This window comes from Watersipora subatra, chromosome 3 (assembly GCF_963576615.1).
Source record: "Watersipora subatra chromosome 3, tzWatSuba1.1, whole genome shotgun sequence".
NCBI classification, from domain to species: domain Eukaryota; kingdom Metazoa; phylum Bryozoa; class Gymnolaemata; order Cheilostomatida; family Watersiporidae; genus Watersipora; species Watersipora subatra.
The window spans coordinates 39,221,236-39,245,240 of NC_088710.1; the positions used below are offsets into that span (position 1 = coordinate 39,221,236).

At 35.4% G+C, this 24,005-nt stretch overlaps 1 protein-coding gene across 1 annotated transcript in view; it reads right to left on the reverse strand.

The window, feature by feature from the left end:
* LOC137390113 (ATP-dependent translocase ABCB1-like) overlaps window positions 1-23,720 on the reverse strand; it is a 37,025-nt gene extending 13,305 nt beyond the window's left edge. The window contains exons 1-15 of the mRNA XM_068076371.1: window positions 23,618-23,720; window positions 21,907-22,042; window positions 21,144-21,213; window positions 18,648-18,847; window positions 17,468-17,577; window positions 16,938-17,073; window positions 16,562-16,733; window positions 15,106-15,230; window positions 14,239-14,410; window positions 12,801-12,914; window positions 12,066-12,176; window positions 8,337-8,462; window positions 6,213-6,425; window positions 2,170-2,340; window positions 1,674-1,880 (exon numbers count right to left, since the gene is read on the reverse strand). Of these exons, the coding sequence (XP_067932472.1) occupies window positions 1,674-1,880; window positions 2,170-2,340; window positions 6,213-6,425; window positions 8,337-8,462; window positions 12,066-12,176; window positions 12,801-12,914; window positions 14,239-14,410; window positions 15,106-15,230; window positions 16,562-16,733; window positions 16,938-17,073; window positions 17,468-17,577; window positions 18,648-18,847; window positions 21,144-21,213; window positions 21,907-22,042; window positions 23,618-23,636 (2,082 nt within the window). The 5' untranslated portion in view covers window positions 23,637-23,720. The remainder of the gene's footprint in view (window positions 1-1,673; window positions 1,881-2,169; window positions 2,341-6,212; window positions 6,426-8,336; window positions 8,463-12,065; window positions 12,177-12,800; window positions 12,915-14,238; window positions 14,411-15,105; window positions 15,231-16,561; window positions 16,734-16,937; window positions 17,074-17,467; window positions 17,578-18,647; window positions 18,848-21,143; window positions 21,214-21,906; window positions 22,043-23,617) is intronic.
* Between the last annotated feature and the right edge of the window lie 285 nt (window positions 23,721-24,005).

The following is a 24,005-nucleotide window of genomic DNA, read 5'->3' on the forward strand; positions in this document are numbered from 1 at the left end:
CTATGCTATAAAACATCTAAAGAACATTTTTAGTTGGTTAGTATTGTACAGTAACATTCACTCGTAGCAAGGATTGGCCTTGTATAGTAACATTCACTCGTAGCAAGGATTGGCCTTGTACAGTAACATTTACTCGTAGCAAGAATTGGCCTTGTACAGTAACATTTACTCGCAGCAAGGATTGACCTTGTACAGCAACATTTACTCGCAGCAAGGATTGACGTTGTACAGTAACATTTACTCGCAGCAAGGATTGACCTTGTACAGCAACATTTACTCGCAGCAAGGATTGACGTTGTACAGTAGCATTTACTCGTAGCAAGGATTAGCCTTGTATAGTAACATTTACTCGCAGCAAGGATTGACCTTGTACAGTAACATTTATTCGTAGCAAGGATTAGCCTTGTACAGTAACATTCACTCATAGCAAGGATTGACCATGTACTAGAGATGCCCCTATTCTAAATTCACCAGCCGATTCAGATACCGATCCGATATACCGATCCTAATTGAAAAATAATCCGATTCAGATACCGATTCAGATCTTTTGTGTTGCATAGATAGTAGCTCATTTTATTATGCAAATACAATCATAATGCAAAGAAAACATGAATATTATTGTATTTATTTGTTTGCATTTATGGAAAAAAATATATACATATTCACATACTGATATACCGTGCATGTAGTAACAAAACAGTCCATGTTTCTTGTAATTTGTAAATAAAGGTAATTACTGTAAGTGGTACAGTTTTATCTGTAATAACGAAGTCCCTCTTCTATTGTTGGATAAACTGCTGTGTCTGTACAAGTTTAGAGCAAATCAATGTTTCTTTTAAAAACCGTTAGTGATTCAATTATCTCAGTAAGACGTCTCTTTTCTTCCATCATTATCAATGTAGCCGAGCGTACTGAAGGGGGATTCCCTTGCAACAGATGTTGGAGGACAGGCTACATACCGATACGCCACTGGGGTTACCGTTTTTTGTACAATACAAACGATCCATTGTATCGCCAGGATCAAGAGAGTGATGGATAACTTTATGCGTCGACTGTTTAAATTACTTTCGTAATGCTAGTAAATAGAAATATTACACTGCGTTCTTGTTTCCCACTTTTGTTATCTTGTTTGTGATTGCTTGCAATAAAACCTATCGCTGTAAATGGGAAATACCACACTTTTTGTTTACGTTCTGGCTAAAAAGTTTCCTTCGCTGTGTTGATCAGGCTATAGACATGAAATAAATTGTGTGGCAGGCCTGAAATTCATTAAGTAAAAGTAAGAAGCTTACAGCTGATGATTTTTTATTAGTATAGCGGGCTAAAATACAGTTTTCTGCTAAATGGTTGATCTGTAAAAAGTATCGGAAGGTTCAGATTTTTTAAGAAAAGATCGGCCGATACCGATTCAGATACTTGACACTCATATCGGCACCGATACCGATTCCGATACCAAAATCGGGGCAACTCTACCTTGTACAGTAACATTTACTCGTACCAAGGATTAGTCTTGTACAGTAACATTTACTCGTAGCAAGGATTGACCCTGTACAGTAACATTTACTAATAGCAAGGATTGACCCTGTACAGTAACATTTACTCGCAGCAAGGATTGGCCTTGTACAATAACATTCATTCATAAAAAGAGCAAAAGAAAGTTGCAGAATACTTACAACGTTAGCCCTATTTTCCTTTTCTTCCTCCTTTTCTCGTTCAACTTGTCTCATGACTAAAGAATAGTAGATCCCTTCCATAGACATCAATTCTGCATGGGTTCCTTGTTCATGCACTCGACCATTGCGAAATGCAAATATCTTGTCAGCACCTCTAACTGTCGAAAGTCTGTGTGCAATCACGATAGTTGTTCTTCCTTTACTCGCCTGCATTAAAAAAGCATCTTCGCATTACTATCTAGCCCAGCATGTGCCAGCAGGTAGCCCGGCATGTGCCAGCAGGTAGCCCGGCATGTGCTAGCAGGTCTCATTAATTCACTGCTGTTTAGATTTGCATGAATTAGTGTTCAGCTCACTCATAAATAAAATTCATTCAATAACAGTGACACACGAAACAACTGTTCACACCAATTTTCTTAGTGAATTTCTTGTGAGAACAATCCATTGTTGTGTCAAACATTAGAGTTATGCCAAAGTATTTATGAATGCTGCCTACCTTATCCAAGGCATCCTGCACAATAGCCTCACTCTGTGTATCCAATGCAGAGGTTGCCTCATCTAACAATAATATGGCTGGGTTTCTAATAAGAGCCCGCGCTATTGCAACCCTCTGTTTCTGACCACCGCTAAGCTGCACACCTTGTTCTCCAACAAGAGTATCAAATCCCTGAAAAATTAAACATGGCATTGTGAGGCTTCAAAGGACACCAGACAGCTGCTGTCTAGAATTGGTTCAAAGCTTGAGCAAGTTTATATAAGTGGGGACCAGTAATTTTTAGTTGGTAGTAGTAATTGTTAGTTGGTAGCAGTAATTGTTAGTTGGTAGCAGTAATTATTAGTTGGTAGTAGTAATTGTTAGTTGGTAGTAGTAATTGTTAGTTGGTAGTAGTAATTGTTAGTTGGTAGTAGTAATTGTTAGTTGGTAGTAGTAATTGTTAGTAGGTAGCAGTAATTGTTAGTTGATAGTAGTAATTGTTAGTTGGTAGCAGTAATTGTTAGTTGGTAGAGTAATTGTTAGTTGGTAGTAGTAATTGTTAGTTGGTAGCAGTAATTGTTAGTTGGTAGCAGTAATTGTTAGTCGGTAGCAGTAATTGTTAGTTGGTAGAGTAATTGTTAGTTGGTAGTAGTAATTGTTAGTTGGTAGCAGTAATTGTTAGTCGGTAGCAGTAATTGTTAGTTGGTAGTAGTAATTGTTAGTTGATAGTAGTAATTGTTAGTTGGTAGCAGTAATTGTTAGTTGGTAGAGTAATTGTTAGTTGGTAGTAGTAATTGTTAGTTGGTAGCAGTAATTGTTAGTCGGTAGCAGTAATTGTTAGTTGGTAGTAGTAATTGTTAGTCGGTAGCAGTAATTGTTAGTCGGTAGTAGTAATTGTTAGTTGGTAGTAGTAATTGTTAGTTGGTAGCAGTAATTGTTAGTTGGTAGTAGTAATTGTTAGTTTGTAGTAGTAATTGTTAGTTGGTAGTAGTAATTGTTAGTTGGTAGTAGTAATTGTTAGTTGGTAGTAGTAATTGTTAGTTGGTAGTAGTAATTGTTAGTTGGTAGTAGTAATTGTAAGGTAGTATCGCTGGCTAATAAGCATTTAGAAATTATGAGAAAGATGAGATTGTTATACAAACATTTTTGAACTAAATAACATATTTGGGTTTTCTTTTTAAAAAAAGAAGAGGTAATAAAAACTTTTATAAGAAGTGAGAAAAAAATTAAATGTAGAATTTTCAAAGTACCATCAACCATAAACTACTATACCTTCAGTATTCAGATTGTGAGGCAAAAAATATATAATTTATGCAAATATTTGACTCGCCATGGTAGGTTATTTCCTATATATAATGTCTGAAATGACTCAAAACATTGATCTCTAGTAAACAAGTATTTAGGTATGTATTTCTCCTTCCTAACTTTCATAACCTTCATGTACTCCATTCCCTTCATATACTTCATATAATCGTCTCTACAACATTTGATTGACATCAAACAATGTCCCATGCCTTCTGTTATCTTTTCTTTAGAGGGAGACAAAGAGACAATGCTCTTCCTAGAATTAATGCAATAAACATCTTTGCATCAATACTTTGAAAAATTTATAAAATCGTGTGGTAGCCATTGTGAGGACGGAGATGGAAGTGATGTAAAGAAAGACAAGAATGAATAGAATTGCAGAGGATGACTGTGATAATTAGAAAGAAAAATTTTTTAAAAAGCAAATAGTATAAATTAGTTGATATAATTTGGGTGTTTGCATTGCTTTACATGTTTAGAGCATTTTATTTTCATATTTTAATATTGTATAAGAAGATAACATAAATACCATCTCATAACTAAGTAAAATTTCACAGTAAAAACTCTTGTTGAACAGTTTGCAAAACTATGATTATTTAAACTAGCTAATTAACATAAAGCTAAAATACTGTATTTATTTTCTGTTGGATAAGAATTGCTATCACTCTTTCATTTGTACTCACCACCAGATGAAACAGGTAAGGGAGAGAAGCACTAACTGCAAGTGTAAGAGAGAGAAGCACTAACCACAAGTGTAAGCAAGAGAAGCACTAACCACAAGTGTAAGAGAGAGAAGCACTAACTACAAGTGTCAGGTCAAAAAGCACTTGTACTCATGAAAGGCTTCAGTCTAGCCTCTTATCCAATGCTGACTAGCCAGCACTATTGACTCAGCGGTTTGAATGATCATTTAGAACAACAATGCCTGGAGCAGTGACCATTAGTATCAGTCAAGAAAATACTAAAGAGAACTTTATTAAAGCATTTGTTGTTTTTTTCAAGAGACATGATCTATCCTAAGAGACATGATCTTTCCTAAGAGACATGATCTATCCTAAGAGACATGATCTTTTCTCAAGAGACATTATCTTTTCTCAAGAGAATGATCTCTCCTCAAACTCTAGTTGATGATTGATTGGCAGTCTGCACACTAATTTACACGAGTTGATTTGGCTAAGAGAGAAACTTGAAGTTGGATGGCCTTTCTGTCACTGCCTCCTGCCCACAGCCTCCTCTTCACAGGTCACTAGACCAGCGCAAAGCAATGGACAACAAAAATTGATTAAAGATGTCATTGATATGACTCGGGATATTCTTTTAACATCGAACTAAGAGTGGCCATCATCAGCTCTACATTTTGGCTGTTGTTTATTCTTTATGCTCTCTCATTGTCTAATATGATCTGGTATGGAAACTGTGTTGTATGGCGATATTGTGCGTCATAGTATGGTACAATGCAGTATGTTGCAGTGCGAGTTAGTATGACTTGGTTTGGTAATGACAAGGTATGGTTCAGACATGACATGGTATTGTGCAGACTGACATGGCATGGTACAGAACTGACATGTATGGCGTAGAACTGAACTGAAATGGCATGAGTCAGTGAGACAGGATTTAGCATGCTGCTCTATGACCAACTCCAGATTACAATTTGTGTTATCTGCATGATCGATAGCTTAAACATCTAGTGAGCTTCATTTCTCACTGTTTTTATATTGCCAGCAATACATGTCTGGTTAGGTGTATAAAATTGCTATAGATCTTTGACTTACAGCTTTGCGTGATATCACTGACAGTTTTTGACATTAGGCTAGCCGAAAAATTTGGTAAAAGCTTAGCTTTATCCTCAAGCAGTCCTCAACAGAGGCAATAGCTGGAGCCGCATGTAGTTTTACTGTACACCTCTCAGCCTAACTTAGCGAGCGGGTAGGAATGTTCTACATTACAACCTCTCACACAAAGGAAGCTTTGTTTTCTTCAGTAAGTCGCTATAATGTAATTGGCTAGGAACACAAAACCTTAGGATCGATATCTCAAATATAAATGTTGTATAACAAGTGTAAAGTTATATAAGGTGGTATCACGTCCTCTTTACATGGCCCTTTACGCTAAACCCGATATGCAAAAGTCATGTGAGGGTCTGTGAGGAGCTGTGAGGAGCTGTGAGAGTCTGTGAGGAGCTGTGAGGATCTGTGAGGAGCTGTGAGGGTCTGTGAGGAGATGTGAAAGATTAAGAGTTGAAGCCTTGCAGTGGCTACTATCTCAAACACACCTGAGGCAGACTGAGATAATACAATGCAAACCAGGCAATAGGAAAAAGCAGAGTAAAAGGTACAGAAATGAGACAGCAGGATTGTGTCTCATTGGCTATTCATGTAAAGGCCTTTTTTCAAGCGGAGAAGAACCGCTTGTGATTAAACAATGACTAGCAACAACTAGCCTTGAAACGGCTGCTTACAGGGCTTGAAACGTTTATGACTAAACCAAGGACAGAACAGTTGAAATTGAATATAACAGACTTGCGAGTGAGCAACTCATAGATGTTTTACTCAGTCAGATCTCTCTGTGACAAACCTTTTTCAAGTTTTGCAATATTTGTGTGTTTCTAGGTTCAATCTAACAAGACTAGGAAATATTTAAAATGAACACTTGTGGCTATACAAGCAAAGTATCTCAGTCGCGCCTCATCTTCACCAAAGTCTTAAAATCTTTACAAGTGTGTAAAGATTACAGATTGTATAAACAAGTAGAGAACTAACCTTTGGTAGTTTGCTGATGAAATCATAACAGTTGGCTTGCTTGGCCGCCATCTCAATCTGTTCTTGAGTAACTTCATCTCCCCACTTGGCACCCAGTCTAATATTCTCTCCTATGGTTGTAGCGAATAGCACAGGTTCCTGACTGACTATGCCCATATAGTTGCGTAGCCATGTAAGGTTATAGTCCTTTAGATCTTTTCCATCTATCAGTATCTACAAACGACATCTTCAGTTATTTTGTTTTCCATATTTTATACACTTCAGTGTAATATATGGCTGAGTTCTTTTTAAACATAATCATCCCAGTGTACATTAGGTTTTACAGTAAACAGTACAGTGTGATGACATATCTATGCCAAGAAAACTCTATTTTTTTCCTATAGAGTAAAATATGTCACCCTATAGTCAATTTCAAGCTTAATCCAACTTATTATGTTGTAAGCGTCTTTGCATTTTAAATGCGTTGTCATAGAGTTGGTGCTTCCCAAACAAAAACCCATCAAACTATACATAGATTTTCCATGTAAAATTATTTAAAATTATTAAAAAAGTTTTTATGCATACGAAGATTAGCTGTTAGTATAAATAGTTTTTTAACAGATCTCTGTGATAATAATTAGCAGAAATAATGCCGATGAGCTATCATAGCCACTTGGCAGAGACTATCCTAAAAAGAACACTTCCAGCTGAGGTTATCATGATTAGAGTTGCCCCGATTTTGGTATCGGAATCGGTATCGGTGCCGATATGAGTGTCAAGTATTTGAATCGGTATCGGCCGATCTTTTCTTAAAAAATCTGAACCTTGTGATACTTTTTACAGATCAACCATTTAGCAGAAAACTGTATTTTAGCCTGCTATACTAATAGAAAATCATCAGCTGTAAGCTTCTTACTTTTACTTAATGAATTTCAGGCCTGCCACACAATTTATTTCATGTCTATAGCCTGATCAACACAGCGAAGGAAACTTTTTAGCCAGAACGTAAACAAAAAGTGTGGTATTTCCCAATTACAGCGATAGGTTTTATTGCAAGCAATCACGAACAAGATAACAAAAATGGGAAACAAGAACGCAGTGTAATATTTCTATTTACTAGCATTACGAAAGTAATTTAAACAGTCGACGCATAAAGTTATCTATCACTCTCTTGATCCTGACGATACAATGGATCGTTTGTATTGTACAAAAAATGGTAACCCCAGTGGCGTATCGGTATGTAGCCTGTCCTCCAACATCTGTTGCAAGGGAATCCCCCTTCAGTACGCTTGGCTACATTGATAATGATGGAAGAAAAGAGACGTCTTACTGAGATAATTGAATCACTAACGGTTTTTAAAAGAAACATTGATTTGCTCTAAACTTGTACAGGAGCAGCAGTTTATCCAGCAATAAAAGAGAGACTTCGTTATCACAGATAGAACTGTACCACTAACAGTAATTACATTTATTTACAAATTACAAGAAACATGGACTGTTTTGTTACTACATGCACGGTATGTCAGTATGTGAATATGTATATATTTTTTTCCATAAATGCAAACAAATAAATACAATAATATTCTTGTTTTCTTTGCATTATGTTTGTATTTGCATAATAAAATGAGCTACTATCTATGCAACACAAAAGATCTGAATCGGTATCTGAATCGGATTATTTTTCAATTAGGATCGGTATATCAGATCGGATCGGTATCTGAATCGCCTGGTGAATTTAGAATGGGGGCATCTCTAATCATGATCTGCGGTAAGTGATCTCATAAAGACTACTATTTATCCTGATCTGGAGGGGTGATGGGTGTGTGACCTTGAGTGGCCACAAATGGTATGTTATGCAACATGTTTATCATATGAACGTAAGAAATGCATTTACTACAAAACAAAGATCTGATCTTTGTTTCTTACACCAGTCTCCCATGTTATGTATCCATCTATTATTCAAACATCTGCTAGTTGGTTGATGTATGATTTATAAAAACAAAGAAATAATTATGACAAGTGTGGCGGAATATCATGAAGCAATCTAACCACAACTGCATAAATAATGTCATCGCCGAAAACACCTAGAGCGGAGTGAGCTTATGCTAATGAGAACCTGAGCAGTTATTGCTAAAACCTACATACCTTGCCTTCGTTCGCTTCATAGAACCTCTGCACCAACTGTATTGTCGTACTCTTCCCACAACCACTTTCACCGACGAGCGCCACTGTCTGTCCTTTCTTTACTGTGAAGCTGAGTCCATCTAATACCTGTGGCAAGGAGAGCTTAGAGTACTACATAGCCTTCTCCGCTCCATTGTCGATGTTTATTAAGTTACATGCTTATTATAGCAACTAATAGTTTGTTCTTATAACTGTGATAGCCACTATTTGTTAGCAAAACTTAAAGGACATTGTTTGGGTAATAATAAATTGTTTATTACGCAGTCTAAATGTTTACATTTTCAAAAGGTTTTCATAGCACAAATTATCTGCTTAACAACAAATCTTGAATATTTATCTCTCGGTACAAAAGTTTGTATATGTACTTTAATAATAATATTAATTCCAGTCTTTATAAACTTAAGGTTTTTAAATATCATCAGCTGCCAGCAGTTTACTGTTGTCATGGTTTACAGAGTTTTGTTTATGCCTGGGTGTAAAATGCAACTAATTCGATAAAAGCATGTTTCAGTAGGTAGAATGTCTAAAACCGATAAGCAATTCATTACAACGTAAAACATTGTTCAAACAAGTTAAAGGTTAAAGGTTAACTGACAGCATTTTTATTGCATTAACAATTGCAAATAGCACTCTAGGTTGAGGTTTCAATAATATTTTAATGTAATTTCGACCAAATACGAGATTTTAGCAACACTTTAAAGCCGTGAAAATTAACGAAAGGATGTGTAAATTTTGAAAAATATCGACCAGAAATAGCTGCAATATCGACCGGGAAATAGCTGCAATATCGACCGGAAACAGCTGCAATATTGTATAACTCTAATAAGATCGGTCATTTTTTACCTACTTGGTCTATCTAAAAATTGTTATTTTAAAAGCTTCATTTATGGAAGTATAGAACATGGGTTGATAAGTTCTAAACATATGACATCCGAGATTAACCAATTAAAACAATTATTTAAATTTAATATTTATATAAAAGAAGAATTCCTTGCTAGCATGCTCTACAAATTGTAAGTACAAGTCAATTGCTGTAATTTTATAACCACTTGTCGAAAGTTAATGCGGGATCTGCACATATGGTGCAGACTTTTTTTCGGTATTTGTGGAATCTGTTTCAGCCTTGCGTTATAATTATCTACAAGGTTGGATAACCACAACAACATAGCGAGGCGACAATATGGTGGAAGTGTTAAAGATTGGAGGCCAAGAAAAGTGCTTTTGTCTCGTGTTCACGCATTGGCTAATTCTCGGCGTTGGCATCGTAATTCATAAGTCTGCATTTATGCATAAAATGGCCTCCTTATGTCTCTGCTTGGAGCTTGCATACCGACTATCCTTGTCTCACAAGCTTGTTTTTTTGGTCTTATAACATCAAAATCATTGCTGAAAACCAGAATATGATTATTCTGGTTTTCATAGATGTAATTTTAAAATGTTGCCAGTTAACTTTTGAATGAGAAACTGTGTTTCAATTCAACAGCAAATGCAGGACAAATGGTAGGCTATATTAGCAAAGCAAACATTCAGAAATGAGATATGCGCGCCAAGATTAAACTAATAAACTGTGGTTTTATTGAACCTTGTAGTAGATTTATTCAATTAGAATATAATATCATAATATCTATAAAAGATTGCGGCCGGGGTAAACCAAACCCTTAGTCTATTTTGGCAAGAGTGATACCTTGGTGTAGACACCATGGCCTGCATTTTCTCTTTGTTGCCATCTTCACCATGGCAAAGCTGCAACTTTTTCAATCAGGCTTAAATTCTCTTCAGTGAGAACTTTATAGTATTAACCTCGTTTTACACCATACTATTATCACTACTAATATCACTATATACCTCCAAGCCGACTGCAGAACTAAAGTTCTTCATACTCATATGTGGCAGAAGAATGGAACTCACTAATAACTGAGGACTCATTCGCATGCGCTTGTCGACAAGATGATTACTATCGGGATAGCTGTCAAAATACACGATTAAGAGCTAATCGGCTGCACAGAATAAAACCTACAGTGCTCTAAATAAATTGAATAAATTACTCTGCATCCACTTTGAATATTCATCTCGTCCATTTTAAATAGTTTCCCTTGCAATTTTCTGTAGAATTTTCTCACCTTTATTATCTTTATTATCTCTAACTAAAATACCGATACTAAAAATTGTTAAAAAACTTTATTCACGTTCTTATTGATGAACGGCCATTGATCTCAACAATTTTAGATCATATTGCTAGAGGTAGTCATCTTTAGATAATATTACTAGAGGTAGAGCCATCTTTAGATAGTATTACTAGAGGTAGAGCCATCTTTAGATAGTATTGCTAGACGTAGAGCCATCTTTAGATAATATTACTAGAGGTAGAGCCACCTTTAGATAGTACTACTAGAAGTAGAGCCATGTTTAGATAGTATTACTAGAGGTAGAGCCATCTTTCCATATTATTACTAGAAGTAAAGCCATCTTTAGATAATATTAATAGAAGTAGAGCCATCTTTAGATAATATTAATAGAGGTAGAGCCATCTTTAGATAGTATTATTAGAGGTAGAGGCATCTTTAGATAATATTACTAGAGGTAGAGCCACCTTTAGATAATATTAGTAGAGGTAGAGCCATCTTTAGATAATATTACTAGAGGTAGAGCCATCTTTAGATAATATTACTAGAGGTAGAGCCATCTTTAGATAGTATTACTAGAGGTAGAGCCATCTTTAGATAGTATTACTAGAGGTAGAGCCATCTTTAGATAATATTACTAGAGGTAGAGCCACCTTTAGATAGTACTACTAGAAGTAGAGCCATGTTTAGATAGTATTACTAGAGGTAGAGCCATCTTTCCATATTATTACTAGAAGTAAAGCCATCTTTAGATAATATTAATAGAAGTAGAGCCATATTTAGATAATATTAATAGAGGTAGAGCCATCTTTAGATAGTATTACTAAAGGTAGAGCCATCTTTAGATAATATTTCTAGAGGTAGAGCCACCTTTAGATAATATTAATAGAGGTAGAGCCATCTTTAGATAATATTACTAGAGGTAGAGCCATCTTTAGATAATATTAATAGAGGTAGAGCCATCTTTAGATAGTATTACTAGAGGTAGAGCCATCTTTAGATAGTATTACTAGAGGCAGAGCCATCTTTAGATAATATTACTAGAGGTAGAGCCACCTTTAGATAGTACTACTAGAAGTAGAGCCATGTTTAGATAGTATTACTAGAGGTAGAGCCATCTTTCCATATTATTACTAGAAGTAAAGCCATCTTTAGAGAGTATGCCTAAAGGTAGAGCCATCTTTGTTATGTTAGAAAGAACAGAAATGTGCTTGCATAGTTGTCATTAAGCTACATTACAATGTCTAAAAAGATAATAGTATTAGCTAAGGAAACTAGTAATAGATTTGGTAAGGTTATATATAAACATTTTAGCCAATGAAAAAGTGAGCAAAGCCTATTGAGATTGAGAAAAGCTATTACCGGTATAAACTTTAAACTTTGTTATTGTTTCAACTCACACCTTAAGAATGGGCAACAATCAGAACATAGGCTACATGTACTGTAGGTGGTACAACAGCAGGCTAAGCGCTATTTGTCATTTAAAAAGTCACAGTTTGCCATAGAGCTGCCATCACAGAATTTTCTAGGAATATTTTAGCAAAAATATGTCTATCTACATACAGACCTTTATTTCTTGTCGCGAAGGGTAAGTAAATCCAACATCTTCAAATTCCACATCGCCTTCAAGATGGTCAGGTCTTAAACCTATTTCTGAAGAGCTGTCAATTTCAACATACTGTAAAAAATACAGAGAATTCTTTAAAACTAAAACTATTGCAAATGAAACTTATTACTTTGGCGAATAACAATGCGGAATAGTGTAATCAGCAGGCTTAATATTTTTGATTATACGTTAAGTAGAGATAGATACTCCTAGATTAGGTAGAGATAGATACTCATAGATTATGTAGAGATAGATACTCATAGATTATGTAGAGATAGATACTCATAGATTAGGTAGAGATAGATACTCATAGATTATGTAGAGATAGATACTCATAGATTATGTAGAGATAGATACTCATAGATTATGTAAAGATAGATACTCATAGATTAGGCACAGATAGATACTCATAGATTAGGTAGAGATAGATACTCATAGATTAGGTACAGATAGATACTCATAGATTAGGTAGAGATACATGTAGATACTCATAGATTAGGTAGAGATAGATACTCATAGATTATGTAGAGATAGATACTCATAGATTATGTAGAGATAGATACTCATAGATCAGGTAGAGATAGATACTGGGTGTCTCTATAGATGGGCTGTCTTCAATGAAAGTAGTTAACTGAATTGATGAGCTTCTACTAGAACTTTACTCTAACGGTCTGACTTGACGACCAATGTACTTACTGCATCTATAGTTTTGAAGAGTGCAGCTGCAGCCGCACGAGCACTATTTATGTTTTCGAGAACAGGAAGTGCAAATCCAAGTGACATAGATCCTACAATCACTCCAAAAAACACCTACAAAAACAGACGCAAAAATATTGAGTAGCTAAAAGAGAAGCTAATGAAAATGAAGCAAAAGAAAGTTGAAGTGTCAATTAGTCAGTTGATCTGCTTAGCAGTAGAAACACGCATAAAGTTTTGTTAAACTATTGCAAAAGCCACGGAACTTGCTAATCAGATATCATTAGTGAGTAGAGCGGGTCTTCTTTGTGTCCAACTTTACCCTTTAGTCTAATTAGGTGGTTGGTAGTTCCGCACAGAGCTTCTCATGCATTGTGGTGCAATATGTCACTCGCTAACATAAAGCCAAGATGGATTAGAGATTGCTGATCGGATTGTGTTCATATTAACCTGTTTCTAATGGCTTATCTGTACTCTAATATGCAAATCTACATTCTTTTTTTGTAAGTCAAAAGAGTCGATAGCTTGTTCTTAGTTTTTAGGGAACGATCCGAAGGTCTTTAGCTTATAATAAGAGGTTCCTTTATCAGCCAGTTGCTGAACATAATAATGTAATATAATTATAATAATATAAGGCCCTCTCGATGACTTTTACACTATTCTTTGCTAAATTGTTAATCTGAATTTATTCAACAGTTATATTTTGATGAATAAAATATTTTTAGTAATATAATTTGTAGCAATATAATTGGCTTTTTAAAAGAATGCCTATCAAAGAAAGCGAATTGATTAGTTTTACAATCCGTAGGTCTTGGCGTCAGCAATTTAAAAAGTCAGCCAATCTGAGCTCTTTGTTTTAATTTGGTAACTCACTTCTTCAGACTAATTTCCTGTTAGACCAACTAAAGAGAGTTGTATGTCAACTTGTTAAAAAGGTGGGAGTTGAAAATGTACAACTAAAGTTTAGCTTGCGTGTCAACATGTTTGAAGCCACTATTTTTACAAGCGATACTTAATGATCTGTCTGAAGCGAGCTGAAAAAATATTTTAAGGATTCACTTGTATATTCCCAAGAAGTTACAGGGTCGTCAGGCGCAGGGTTGAGTCACGATGTATTAGGATGACTTCAGCATACCCTTGTATATCTCAGTCCTTATAATGATGTGCTAGGGCAGTTGCTTGCAAGTCAATTGTAAGCTTTTAATAACTTTTGTAACTATTAGTAGAATGATTGATGATGGTACCTCTATTGTTGATGGTACCTTTATTGAGTCAACATCATAGCCCTAGAAAGCATTCTAAAAGAGCTGTAACCAACGTGTCTTTTCATTCTTGCTGTAGAATTTTGCTGAAATATGCTAACGATAGCGTGCTAGAGTATACATAGCTTTAGATAGACATTCTACAAATAACTTAACACTATTTCTTAGTTTTTTACCTGCAGTATGCCTCCTGTTTCAAAGCATTCTTCTCTGGATAGCTTAGCGCCATACCACAAGGTTAGTGCGCAGGAGCAGAACACAATGAGCATGATTAATCCAGATATCAAACCTCCAATAGTTCCTTTCCTCACACCTTTCACTAGAGCGTTCTTTAAATGGCCATTATATCTGCAAAAATGCTGAGAATACACGCATGCACTTTTTTACTTCTGATAGCTGGTAGGGAGAAGAAAGGGGTAGAGTATTACGACGGTATTGAAGCATATAATTAAACTTTATATTGTTTCCCCGCTCCTTATCTTTTATATTGTTTCCCCGTTCCTTATCTTTTATAGCTTGACAGTTAGATTAGTTTTTTGTTTACTGGATCACACGGTGCAAAGCCAAAATGGAATGATTTGTGAAAATGTTACAGATCAATGCGACATAAATTATTATACTATAGCATGCTATAGTATAAAATAGAGTATGGCATAACGTAATCTAAAATAACGCAATGTAATACAGCATCTTGTAATATAATATAGCGTAGTGTAGACTATCAACAGCAACATAAGGTAATATAATATAACGTAGTGTAAACTATCAACAACATTATATGGTAATATAATATGACATAAATATGGCATAATATAATATAACCAAGCAGCATGCGCTGAGCATCACTATACACAATATAGTGCAAAATGTCATGCTATATAGCTTATCGTTATGCTATATAGCTTATTATCATGCTATATAGCTTATCATCATGCTATATAGCTTATCATCATGCTATATAGCTTATTATCATGCCATATTATGTTATATTACATTATATTCCAAAACTGAACATATAATGCAGAGGCACATGTATGACTTACAGGTCTTCAGCTTTCTTCTCTCCTCCAAAAGCAGCGACTGTTCGAATGGAACTAAAGGTCTCTTCTGCAACTGATCCAGCTTTAGCATACGCTGTCAGTTCTTGTCTGACCATTCTCATCATAAACTAGAATATTTGAATATCTTCTATCATCATCTTAGCTCAAATATTAAACAAAACATAATTTCTCGAGTTCTCGCGCGCTGCCTCTGAATATAGCTGCCTACAGCCATCACAATTGAGAGATAGTCTAAATCTACTCGTGTGTGTATGAATGGTTAGAGGGATGAGTCATCGAATAACAAATACTTACCAATGAGAAAACAGACATCCTATTCTAAGAAAAAATTTTGCTGAGAGAGCAATTTACTACTAGCACTATAGCTACTAATATATCATATTGGTCGGGCTATAAAAGTTTCGCAAAAATCAACAATGCAATCCAGTACGGCTGATGTATAACCCTTGGTTCTGTTTGTTAGTCAATTTTATGTGGCACGCCGGGTGAGGTATGTCACTATCTGCTAATGAATTGCTGATGGGTGAACTCAGGTACTCAGTCTCGAAGGTTGGAATGATCAGTGAACAGGCAGGTGACAGCGGCGAGACTGACTTTGATAACAACGAGAGGGATCAGGGCCAACTTGATGTTAAAATCACATTGTTTAACGCAGACACTAAATATGAAGTTTGAAGACCTATGTAGGCGGGGAACCAACTAACAAATAAAGTGTCTGTACTGATTGTTTTAGTATAAGTCACAACTGCTCAACAGTTTTGTATTTCCGTGTTAAAAGAAGGATCCAGTATGTTGCCGGAAAAAAGTGAGTAGAGCCTATGAATGTATTTTTGTGTTCAACCTAAACAACAGTTTGTATGTTTACCTTTGTTAGCTTACAACTAAATATCATTGAGAGTTATTGTGAACTAACTGAATAAATTAACTTGATAAGCTTGGACTTATTTGATATACACATACCTTCTATTCACCTATTGCGCCTTATAATCTTAAGTGCCTGACATGTGAACAATGACAGAAATTGGCATACTAATTGATGCTGCACCTTATAGTGCGCGTGTCTTATAGTCTCAAAAATATGGTCTATGTATGCAAACGAAATCAAATATACAGTATATTCTAAAACATAGGAGACCAAGGTTTTTGTAATACTGCCATGGGTATATTCAAGAGGGTACACAATCACTGAGTTTGTATTCATTATTTACTACATTAGTTAAACATAGAGGTTAGAGATTTAGAGCTTTCAAAATAATGAGTGGCTGTGAATATATTTCTACCCTTGGTTTTGTAACCTATCAATAATGCATTGCATCACCAACCAATTTCTGCCAAAAAAATACTACTTTTGTGCATAATTACATTATAAAAACACTCACAGATGTTCTTGCTACTCTACTGGTGAGCAAAGATGTTACTTTGCTATGATTGTACATACCCTGCTGGCTGCTGCAAATACTATAACAATGAGAGGACACGCTGTAAGTAGGACAAGCGTAAGTTTCCATCCGACTATAAACGCCAGAGCATATCCGCCTATGAATGTTGATATCCATTGAACAGAGGTAGCCATTTTGTCTCCGAATCCCTCACTCAATCTTTGCATGTCTCTACAAAATGTCACCATGTAGAGACCTCCTTGGACAGATTTGTATCCATATGTTTGTGAAAAACAAAGACAAACAGACTATTTAACTACCAAAAATAGCGTAAATTAAATGTATATATCCTTATTTTAATATTTAATTAAGGCATTCAATGAATGGGCCAAAAAAACAATTTATGATCATGTCTGCAGAGATCTGTGTTCTCACTCGACCATGCGTGTGTTGAGCTCTCCTGCATTATGTACATCAAACCAGGCAATACTCTGTTGCATAATCGCTTGAAAATAAGCATTTCTAATTCTCCTAATCTGTCTTTCTCCTGTCCATGTCCAGAAGGTGATACCTACAGAGTTGTATATATTGCATCATCTCTTTGAAAATGCAAGCTTCTATTGATTACAACACACTTATAATTATGCTTGGTAGACAGATGTTAAACCACCACTTAGTGAGAATTGTGACAAATTTGGTAAAAGTATGGAGGCATGTGTTATTTTTAGAATTGATGAATCGATTGAGCATTGTTTACAAAACTGACTAAGTAGGTAATTTGCTGAACCTAGTCGGCATCGTAAGTCCATATTAAATATAAGTTTAGTTGAAATGCAAATCATCTAGCATGGATAACGGCCGAGGCGAACCCAATGTATTCACCAGGTAAACATACAACTTGAAGTGAATTTACAGCTCTGTAACTTATGAGTGTAAAACTGTAAACTTGCATTTCTGTAACTCACCAGTATATGCTGCCAAAAAGGCAAAAACTCCAAAGCCAACCAGTATTTTAATATAGCTGTCTAGAACTCCTCTCAGGTTCTCTTCCGGCATCAATCCTCCACTCGGCTCCCTAAAAAATCTCCCATTTGAGAAACAGTTCAAGGTAGTCTTTTACATGAGACTAATGCTAAAATTTTAAGATTGTTTTTAGCCAATTATGTTTCGGTTACAGACAATTACTAAAAGCTAAAATCTGTTACTAGATTTAGAATGCTGTATTATGTAAACATACTAGATAAAGAGAGCGCAACACAACAAAGTCTCTAAACTGAACAAGAAATGAGTCTGTAACTAGCGTAGTATTTCTGAAAGACGGTAAACTAACACGAAATGCTTGTCTGTTTATTTATGTCATGTAGTCTAGATAAACACCACCTAGCAAGCAATCTTAATACATAGTCCTGATAGGAGTAGAGTAAATGATATTATGTCAGGCGGACATCTAGACTACTCTTCTTGGTCTAATTTCAAAAGTTCTGTCTGAATGTGACTTACAACACAATTGTTATTTCTGATTATGGCTATCATTGCTATTATTGCGCCACTCTTACTAGTCGTAAGATTCTAATTGTAATGCAAACTTGCACCAATAAATTATAAAAAAACCACCTTGCAAAAAACTTTTGAAATTTCGAGTTGATATCGAAGATAATTTCATGCCATTCTTAGGTAAAACTGAGTGAATCTTTTGACTTGAAGTCTGAGAATAAAGAAGGTGACTTCAATAGAAGAAGATCAATTAATTCAGATGCAAAGACAAGGGGCTTAATGAGGGCTCCTAAGGGTGTAAATCTTGGGGATAGAAATACAGAAAGGCAGGAGGGTTGGTTAGAAATTCACATATAACCTATAAATACTAGCATGTATAGAAGTATTCAGATATATAACCTATATATACTAGCATGTGTAGAAGTATTCAGATATATAACCTATATATACTAGCATGTATAGAAGTATTCACACATATAACATCAGTCACACAGATAACGTAAGTCGACATCCGGCAAAGAAATGGTGAAAATAAGATGAGTCTCAGGCAATAGATTTTTGTTGTTATCCAAGCTTTGATCTAGAGAATTTGTTTACTGTCTGGAACTAAAATAAAATAAATTTAACTTTGCTAGTAAAAAAAATACTTACTGAAGTTTTTGTGCTGCATTTTCAGCAGCGCAGCCTGTCAAATTGGTAGAGTTCGCTGACTCCGATGTTTCAAAAAGAACAAAGTTTGTCATCAAATTCCCGAAGTAGAATAGATTGCCTGGCACTAGCAAGCCTAGAAGGACCATGACTAGTGTGCCAGTAACCATCAGCAGTACATCTAGTTTGTCTGAAAACCTAAACTGCAACAGAACAAATAATGTTGGCTAGAGACAGTCATTCTTTGACCCAGAATTGTTTACTAGCACAAGCTAATGTTCTTTATACATTCTGAGATATTAAATTTATACAAATAAAAAAGTTGTGAAAATACTAGCAACACCTTAAATAGCAGCCAGCTAACTAGAATCTTTATTCAGCTTGTTCAACTCAAAGTCCTACCTTATATAAAACTTACTTCAGTGTAAAAATGAAATTGTGTCATAAAAATAGTTTACCAAAAATTTCTATGCTATATAGTCAAAAAGCTGACAATCTATGCACGGTTTGCGAGCAACATTAGGTGAGACTCGCGTAGTTTTTATAATTCAGCTAGCGAATGAGCTAAATATATATTTTATAGAAACAGTTATTTTGAATTTTTTTTGTATAAGCAGAAAATGTTCATAGATTTGTTAATTTCATAGAATGCTGTCTGAGGAAAAGCAATAAGAAGTGATTTTAGAGCGGTTAAACTTAGCATGGAAACATTATAAAACTCTGGGTGGTCAGAGGGAGTCACTCTCAGTGGCAAAATTTGCTAAGACGGATTCTTCTGCAATAATGTTAATAATAATACTGGTAATAATAAGTAATATTAGTGATAGATATGTGATGGCAGTTCGCAATAAGTATATCAAAAATCTTTGCTGGAAGTAGACAGTGACCATATATGACCATATTCCTCTATACAAATACCAACATGAATACAAGAAGTTTCAAAGGTATGCGGTGATAGCTAAAGCCACTGTTATATGGTTGTTACTATTGTTATTATTATTTGACTGCAGTATAGCTATTATTATATGATTATTATATTGTTATTATTAAATGAGTATTATGATTTTAGCCATTATTGTATTTTTGATACTCTATGAGTATTAATATAATATAGTGACTGATAAGTGATCTCTGCTACCCTGAGGGGACTATTAATTATGTGGGCGGATGTGTCTGAAAACACAAGTTTAATAGCGCAGCTCATGCGAAACATAAATGAGTGAGACATAGAGGTGTGAGTATTAGGAACACATTTTTCAAATCAAATTAATCAACATAAATTGCAAACCATCAGAGATAATTTCAAATATATGAGGAAAATTTATAGGGATTTTAAAATTTATAGGGGTTTTATCTCAAGGTATATCTATCATCAGGCGGCGGTCTAATGTGAAGACTGTCCCATTCCGTGCTACCATCATATTGTGTCCGATTTTTGTGAGGGTACTGAGGTAGATAGTCTATAAGGTGTGTAATGTATCAGGATATGTATTTAGGCTTATGGTGACGTCCTATGCTACATGTATGTATGCTCAAGTCAAGTAAATAGCATTTACAACACAAATATTTGAAAGCACTGTCTGACAACAGTCTACCAACTCTCTCCTGTGAGTTAGGAGAGAGTTAGGAGAGAGTTAGGAGAGAGAGTTAGGAGAGAGTTAGGAGAGAGAGAGAGTTAGGAGAGAGAGTTAGTAGAGAGAGTTAGGAGAGAGAGTTAGGAGAGAGAGTTAAGAGAGAGAGTTAAGAGAGAGAGTTAGGAGAGAGAGAGAGTTAGGAGAGAGAGTTAGAAGAGAGAGTTAGAAGAGAGAGTTAGGAGAGAGAGTTAGGAGAGAGAGTTAGGAGAGAGAATTAGGAGAGAGAGTTAGGAGAGAGAGTTAGGAGAGAGAGTTAGGAGAGAGAGTTAGGAGAGAGAGTTAGGAGAGAGAGTTAGGAGAGAGAGTTAGGAGAGAGAATTAGGAGAGAGAGTTAGGAGAGAGAATTAGGAGAGAGATAGGAGAGAGAATTAGGTGAGAGAGTTAGGAGAGAGAGTTAGGAGAGAGTTAGAAGAGAGTTAGGAGAGAGAGTTAGGAGAGAGAGAGAGTTAGGAGAGAGAGTTAGAAGAGAGAGTTAGAAGAGAGAGTTAGGAGAGAGAATTAGGAGAGAGAGTTAGGAGAGAGAGTTAGGAAAGAGAGTTAAGAGAGAGAGTTAAGAGAGAGAGTTAGGAGAGAGTTAGGAGAGAGTTAGGAGAGAGAATTAGGAGAGAGAGTTAGGAGAGAGAGTTAGGAGAGAGAGTTAGGAGAGAGAGTTAGGAGAGAGAGTTAGGAGAGAGAGTTAGGAGAGAGAATTAGGAGAGAGAGTTAGGAGAGAGAGTTAGGAGAGAGAGTTAGGAGAGAGAGTTAGGAGAGAGAGTTAGGAGAGAGAGTTAGGAGAGAGAGTTAGAAGAGAGAGTTAGAAGAGAGAGAGTTAGGAGAGATTACTCGTTACTTTGTCTTTCACATGTTAATCTTATGTAAAACTTACAAGACGAAAAAAGGACACTCTTTCTGGCTGTTCTTTAATATTGTCTGCACCTGGTTTACAGCAGAGGATCCTGCAAGACATCAGATAGTGCAAGGTAATCAACTACGTACAAAGTATCTGCAGGACTGCACAGAAAATGCCAACTGAAATCAGTAAGCCCGCTACATGAATTAATTACATCTATTCGTAACATATTATGTAAGCTGTCAGTATGTCTAGTTCATCACAAGCGTCCAAATCAAAATCTCTCTAAGATATTTTTTGCAAGGCATTTTACTTTTACAATTAATGTCCTTCATATAGGATGTTAGCATGTTCATTACGTTGTCACAAAGTGATGATGGCGCCTATCAGCGCTAGAAGAGTCATGCATGCATCAGAGCATGTGAAAACCCCTATTACTCATAAGGGTAAGCAATCTTATGTAACTTATGGTTTTTGCTTAGCTTTTGACATCTTTACATGGTAGAACTGCGAGAAAGTCAAATATGTGTGATCATAGTGGTGGCGCTTACAGATTTAGGCACATCTATGACTGATACTATACAATCAGTCATATGGCTGTACTAAGAAGGAAAAGTGGTTGCAATTTAACAAGGTCTATACTAATATCATAGCACAAATATGACTGATATTAGAATAAAACCTCTTTGTTTATTTGCCATAATTCTAGCGGGATTATAATATCTGAATTGATTTTATTATGAAATGCTGTTAGGAATTAAATAGATAGGAAATGCTGATATGACTCTTATCGTCTCACCCTCGTCTTTTCGCACTCTGAAGGTCATCAGTCTGACCAGAGCTAATAGATGAAGTACTACTTGACTTTTCGGAAAAGCCATTTGCTTTCGCTCCATTTTTAATTTCTCCTCCGTTGTTGTGACCATTAGCTTGTCCTATAGCAAGTCAGAGACAACATAAGAGCAGATAGTTTTAATTATTGTACAAGTCTTAAAATATGAAACAAAATTTAAACAAAACAATTATCAAACAGATTTTTCAAAAAAGAAAATGGATACAACCAAGATAGTTTCTGTAATCCAGAAAGCCTCTCATATGTGTATGCTGTCAACTATAGTAACTGTAAACTATAGTAACTGTCAACTATAGTAACTGTAAACTATAGTAACTGTCAACTATAGTAACTGTAAACTATAGAAACTGTAAACTATAGAAACTGTAAACTATAGAAACTGTAAACTATAGAAACTGTAAACTATAGAAACTGTAAACTATAGAAACTGTAAACTATAGCCCACATCTAATTTATTAAGATTCTGCTTTCCCGTCTCATATGGTAGCTGCAGACTATCTCTACATATGCATATACTATATATGGTAGCTGCAGACTATCTCTACATATATTATATATGGTAGCTGCAGACTATCTCTACATATGCATATACTATATATGGTAGCTGCAGACTATCTCTACATATATTATATATGGTAGCTGCAGACTATCTCTACATATGCATATACTATATATGGTAGCTGCAGACTATCTCTACATATATTATATATGGTAGCTGCAGACTATCTCTACATATGCATATACTATATATGGTAGCTGCAGACTATCTCTACATATACATATATTATATATGGTAGCTGCAGACTATCTCTACATATGCATATACTATATATGGTAGCTGCAGACTATCTCTACATATACATATACTATATATGGTAGCTGCAGACTATCTCTACATATACATATACAATATATGGTAGCTGCAGACTATCTCTACATATACATATATTATATATGGTAGCTGCAGACTATCTCTACATATGCATATACTATATATGGTAGCTGCAGACTATCTCTACATATACATATACTATATATGGTAGCTGCAGACTATCTCTACATATACATATACTATATATGGTAGCTGCAGACTATCTCTACATATACATATATTATATATGGTAGCTGCAGACTATCTCTACATATGCATATACTATATATGGTAGCTGCAGACTATCTCTACATATACATATACTATATATGGTAGCTGCAGACTATCTCTACATATACATGTACATACATATTCTCAACATGGTTGGTAATTGTACCAGGTAGGTTGTAGTACCAGCGTCTGTTTGCTCTTCTATAAAACATCAACACAAACAAGTATAAAATTCACTATTATACTCAGAAGATATACATAAATTATTCAGACCATTTATTGCATAAATATTACTCCGCTTATGCAATAAGTGAGCAGGCAACCAATCGGATTATTATTTTACTGAAATAATTAGCTTATGATGTCATAGTGACAAACTGAGATAGAAGTAGGTTAGCTCTTCATGTATAAAACAAATTAGCACACCACGCTAGTAACCTTCTCTACGTAAATTCTGCATTATTTTTACATTGTAGATCAGTTATGATAGCTGTGATTAAGGCTGTCAGATCAACTGGCTAGTCACTCGTCTACAATTAACATTGTAATCCGTACCTGCTTTCTCATCACCCATCCTTACTCTCGCGCGGGCGTGTAAGAGTGAGGCTAGAAAACGTGACCTTGTCACCTCTCAACTCAATACTCTAATGAGGGCTATTGTTAGGCAATTGCTTTCCTTAGTGTTATCAAGCTATACTTATTGATCATCTGGTAAGTCGTGCTATCCAATCATCATCAAGCAACGCATAAACAGTTGTTACTGACCAATAGCTAATAGCCAATGAGAGAGTTGAAACATTAAGTAAGGTAAGATAACTTTCATACTAATAGCCTCCGTAGGTACAGGCAATTGTTGACAACTATATATATGTCTGAACAAGGCATGCAGGCATTTCATAGCTAGAACTATTACTCATGTGAGAAGCTTTCACCCAGGGTTGTG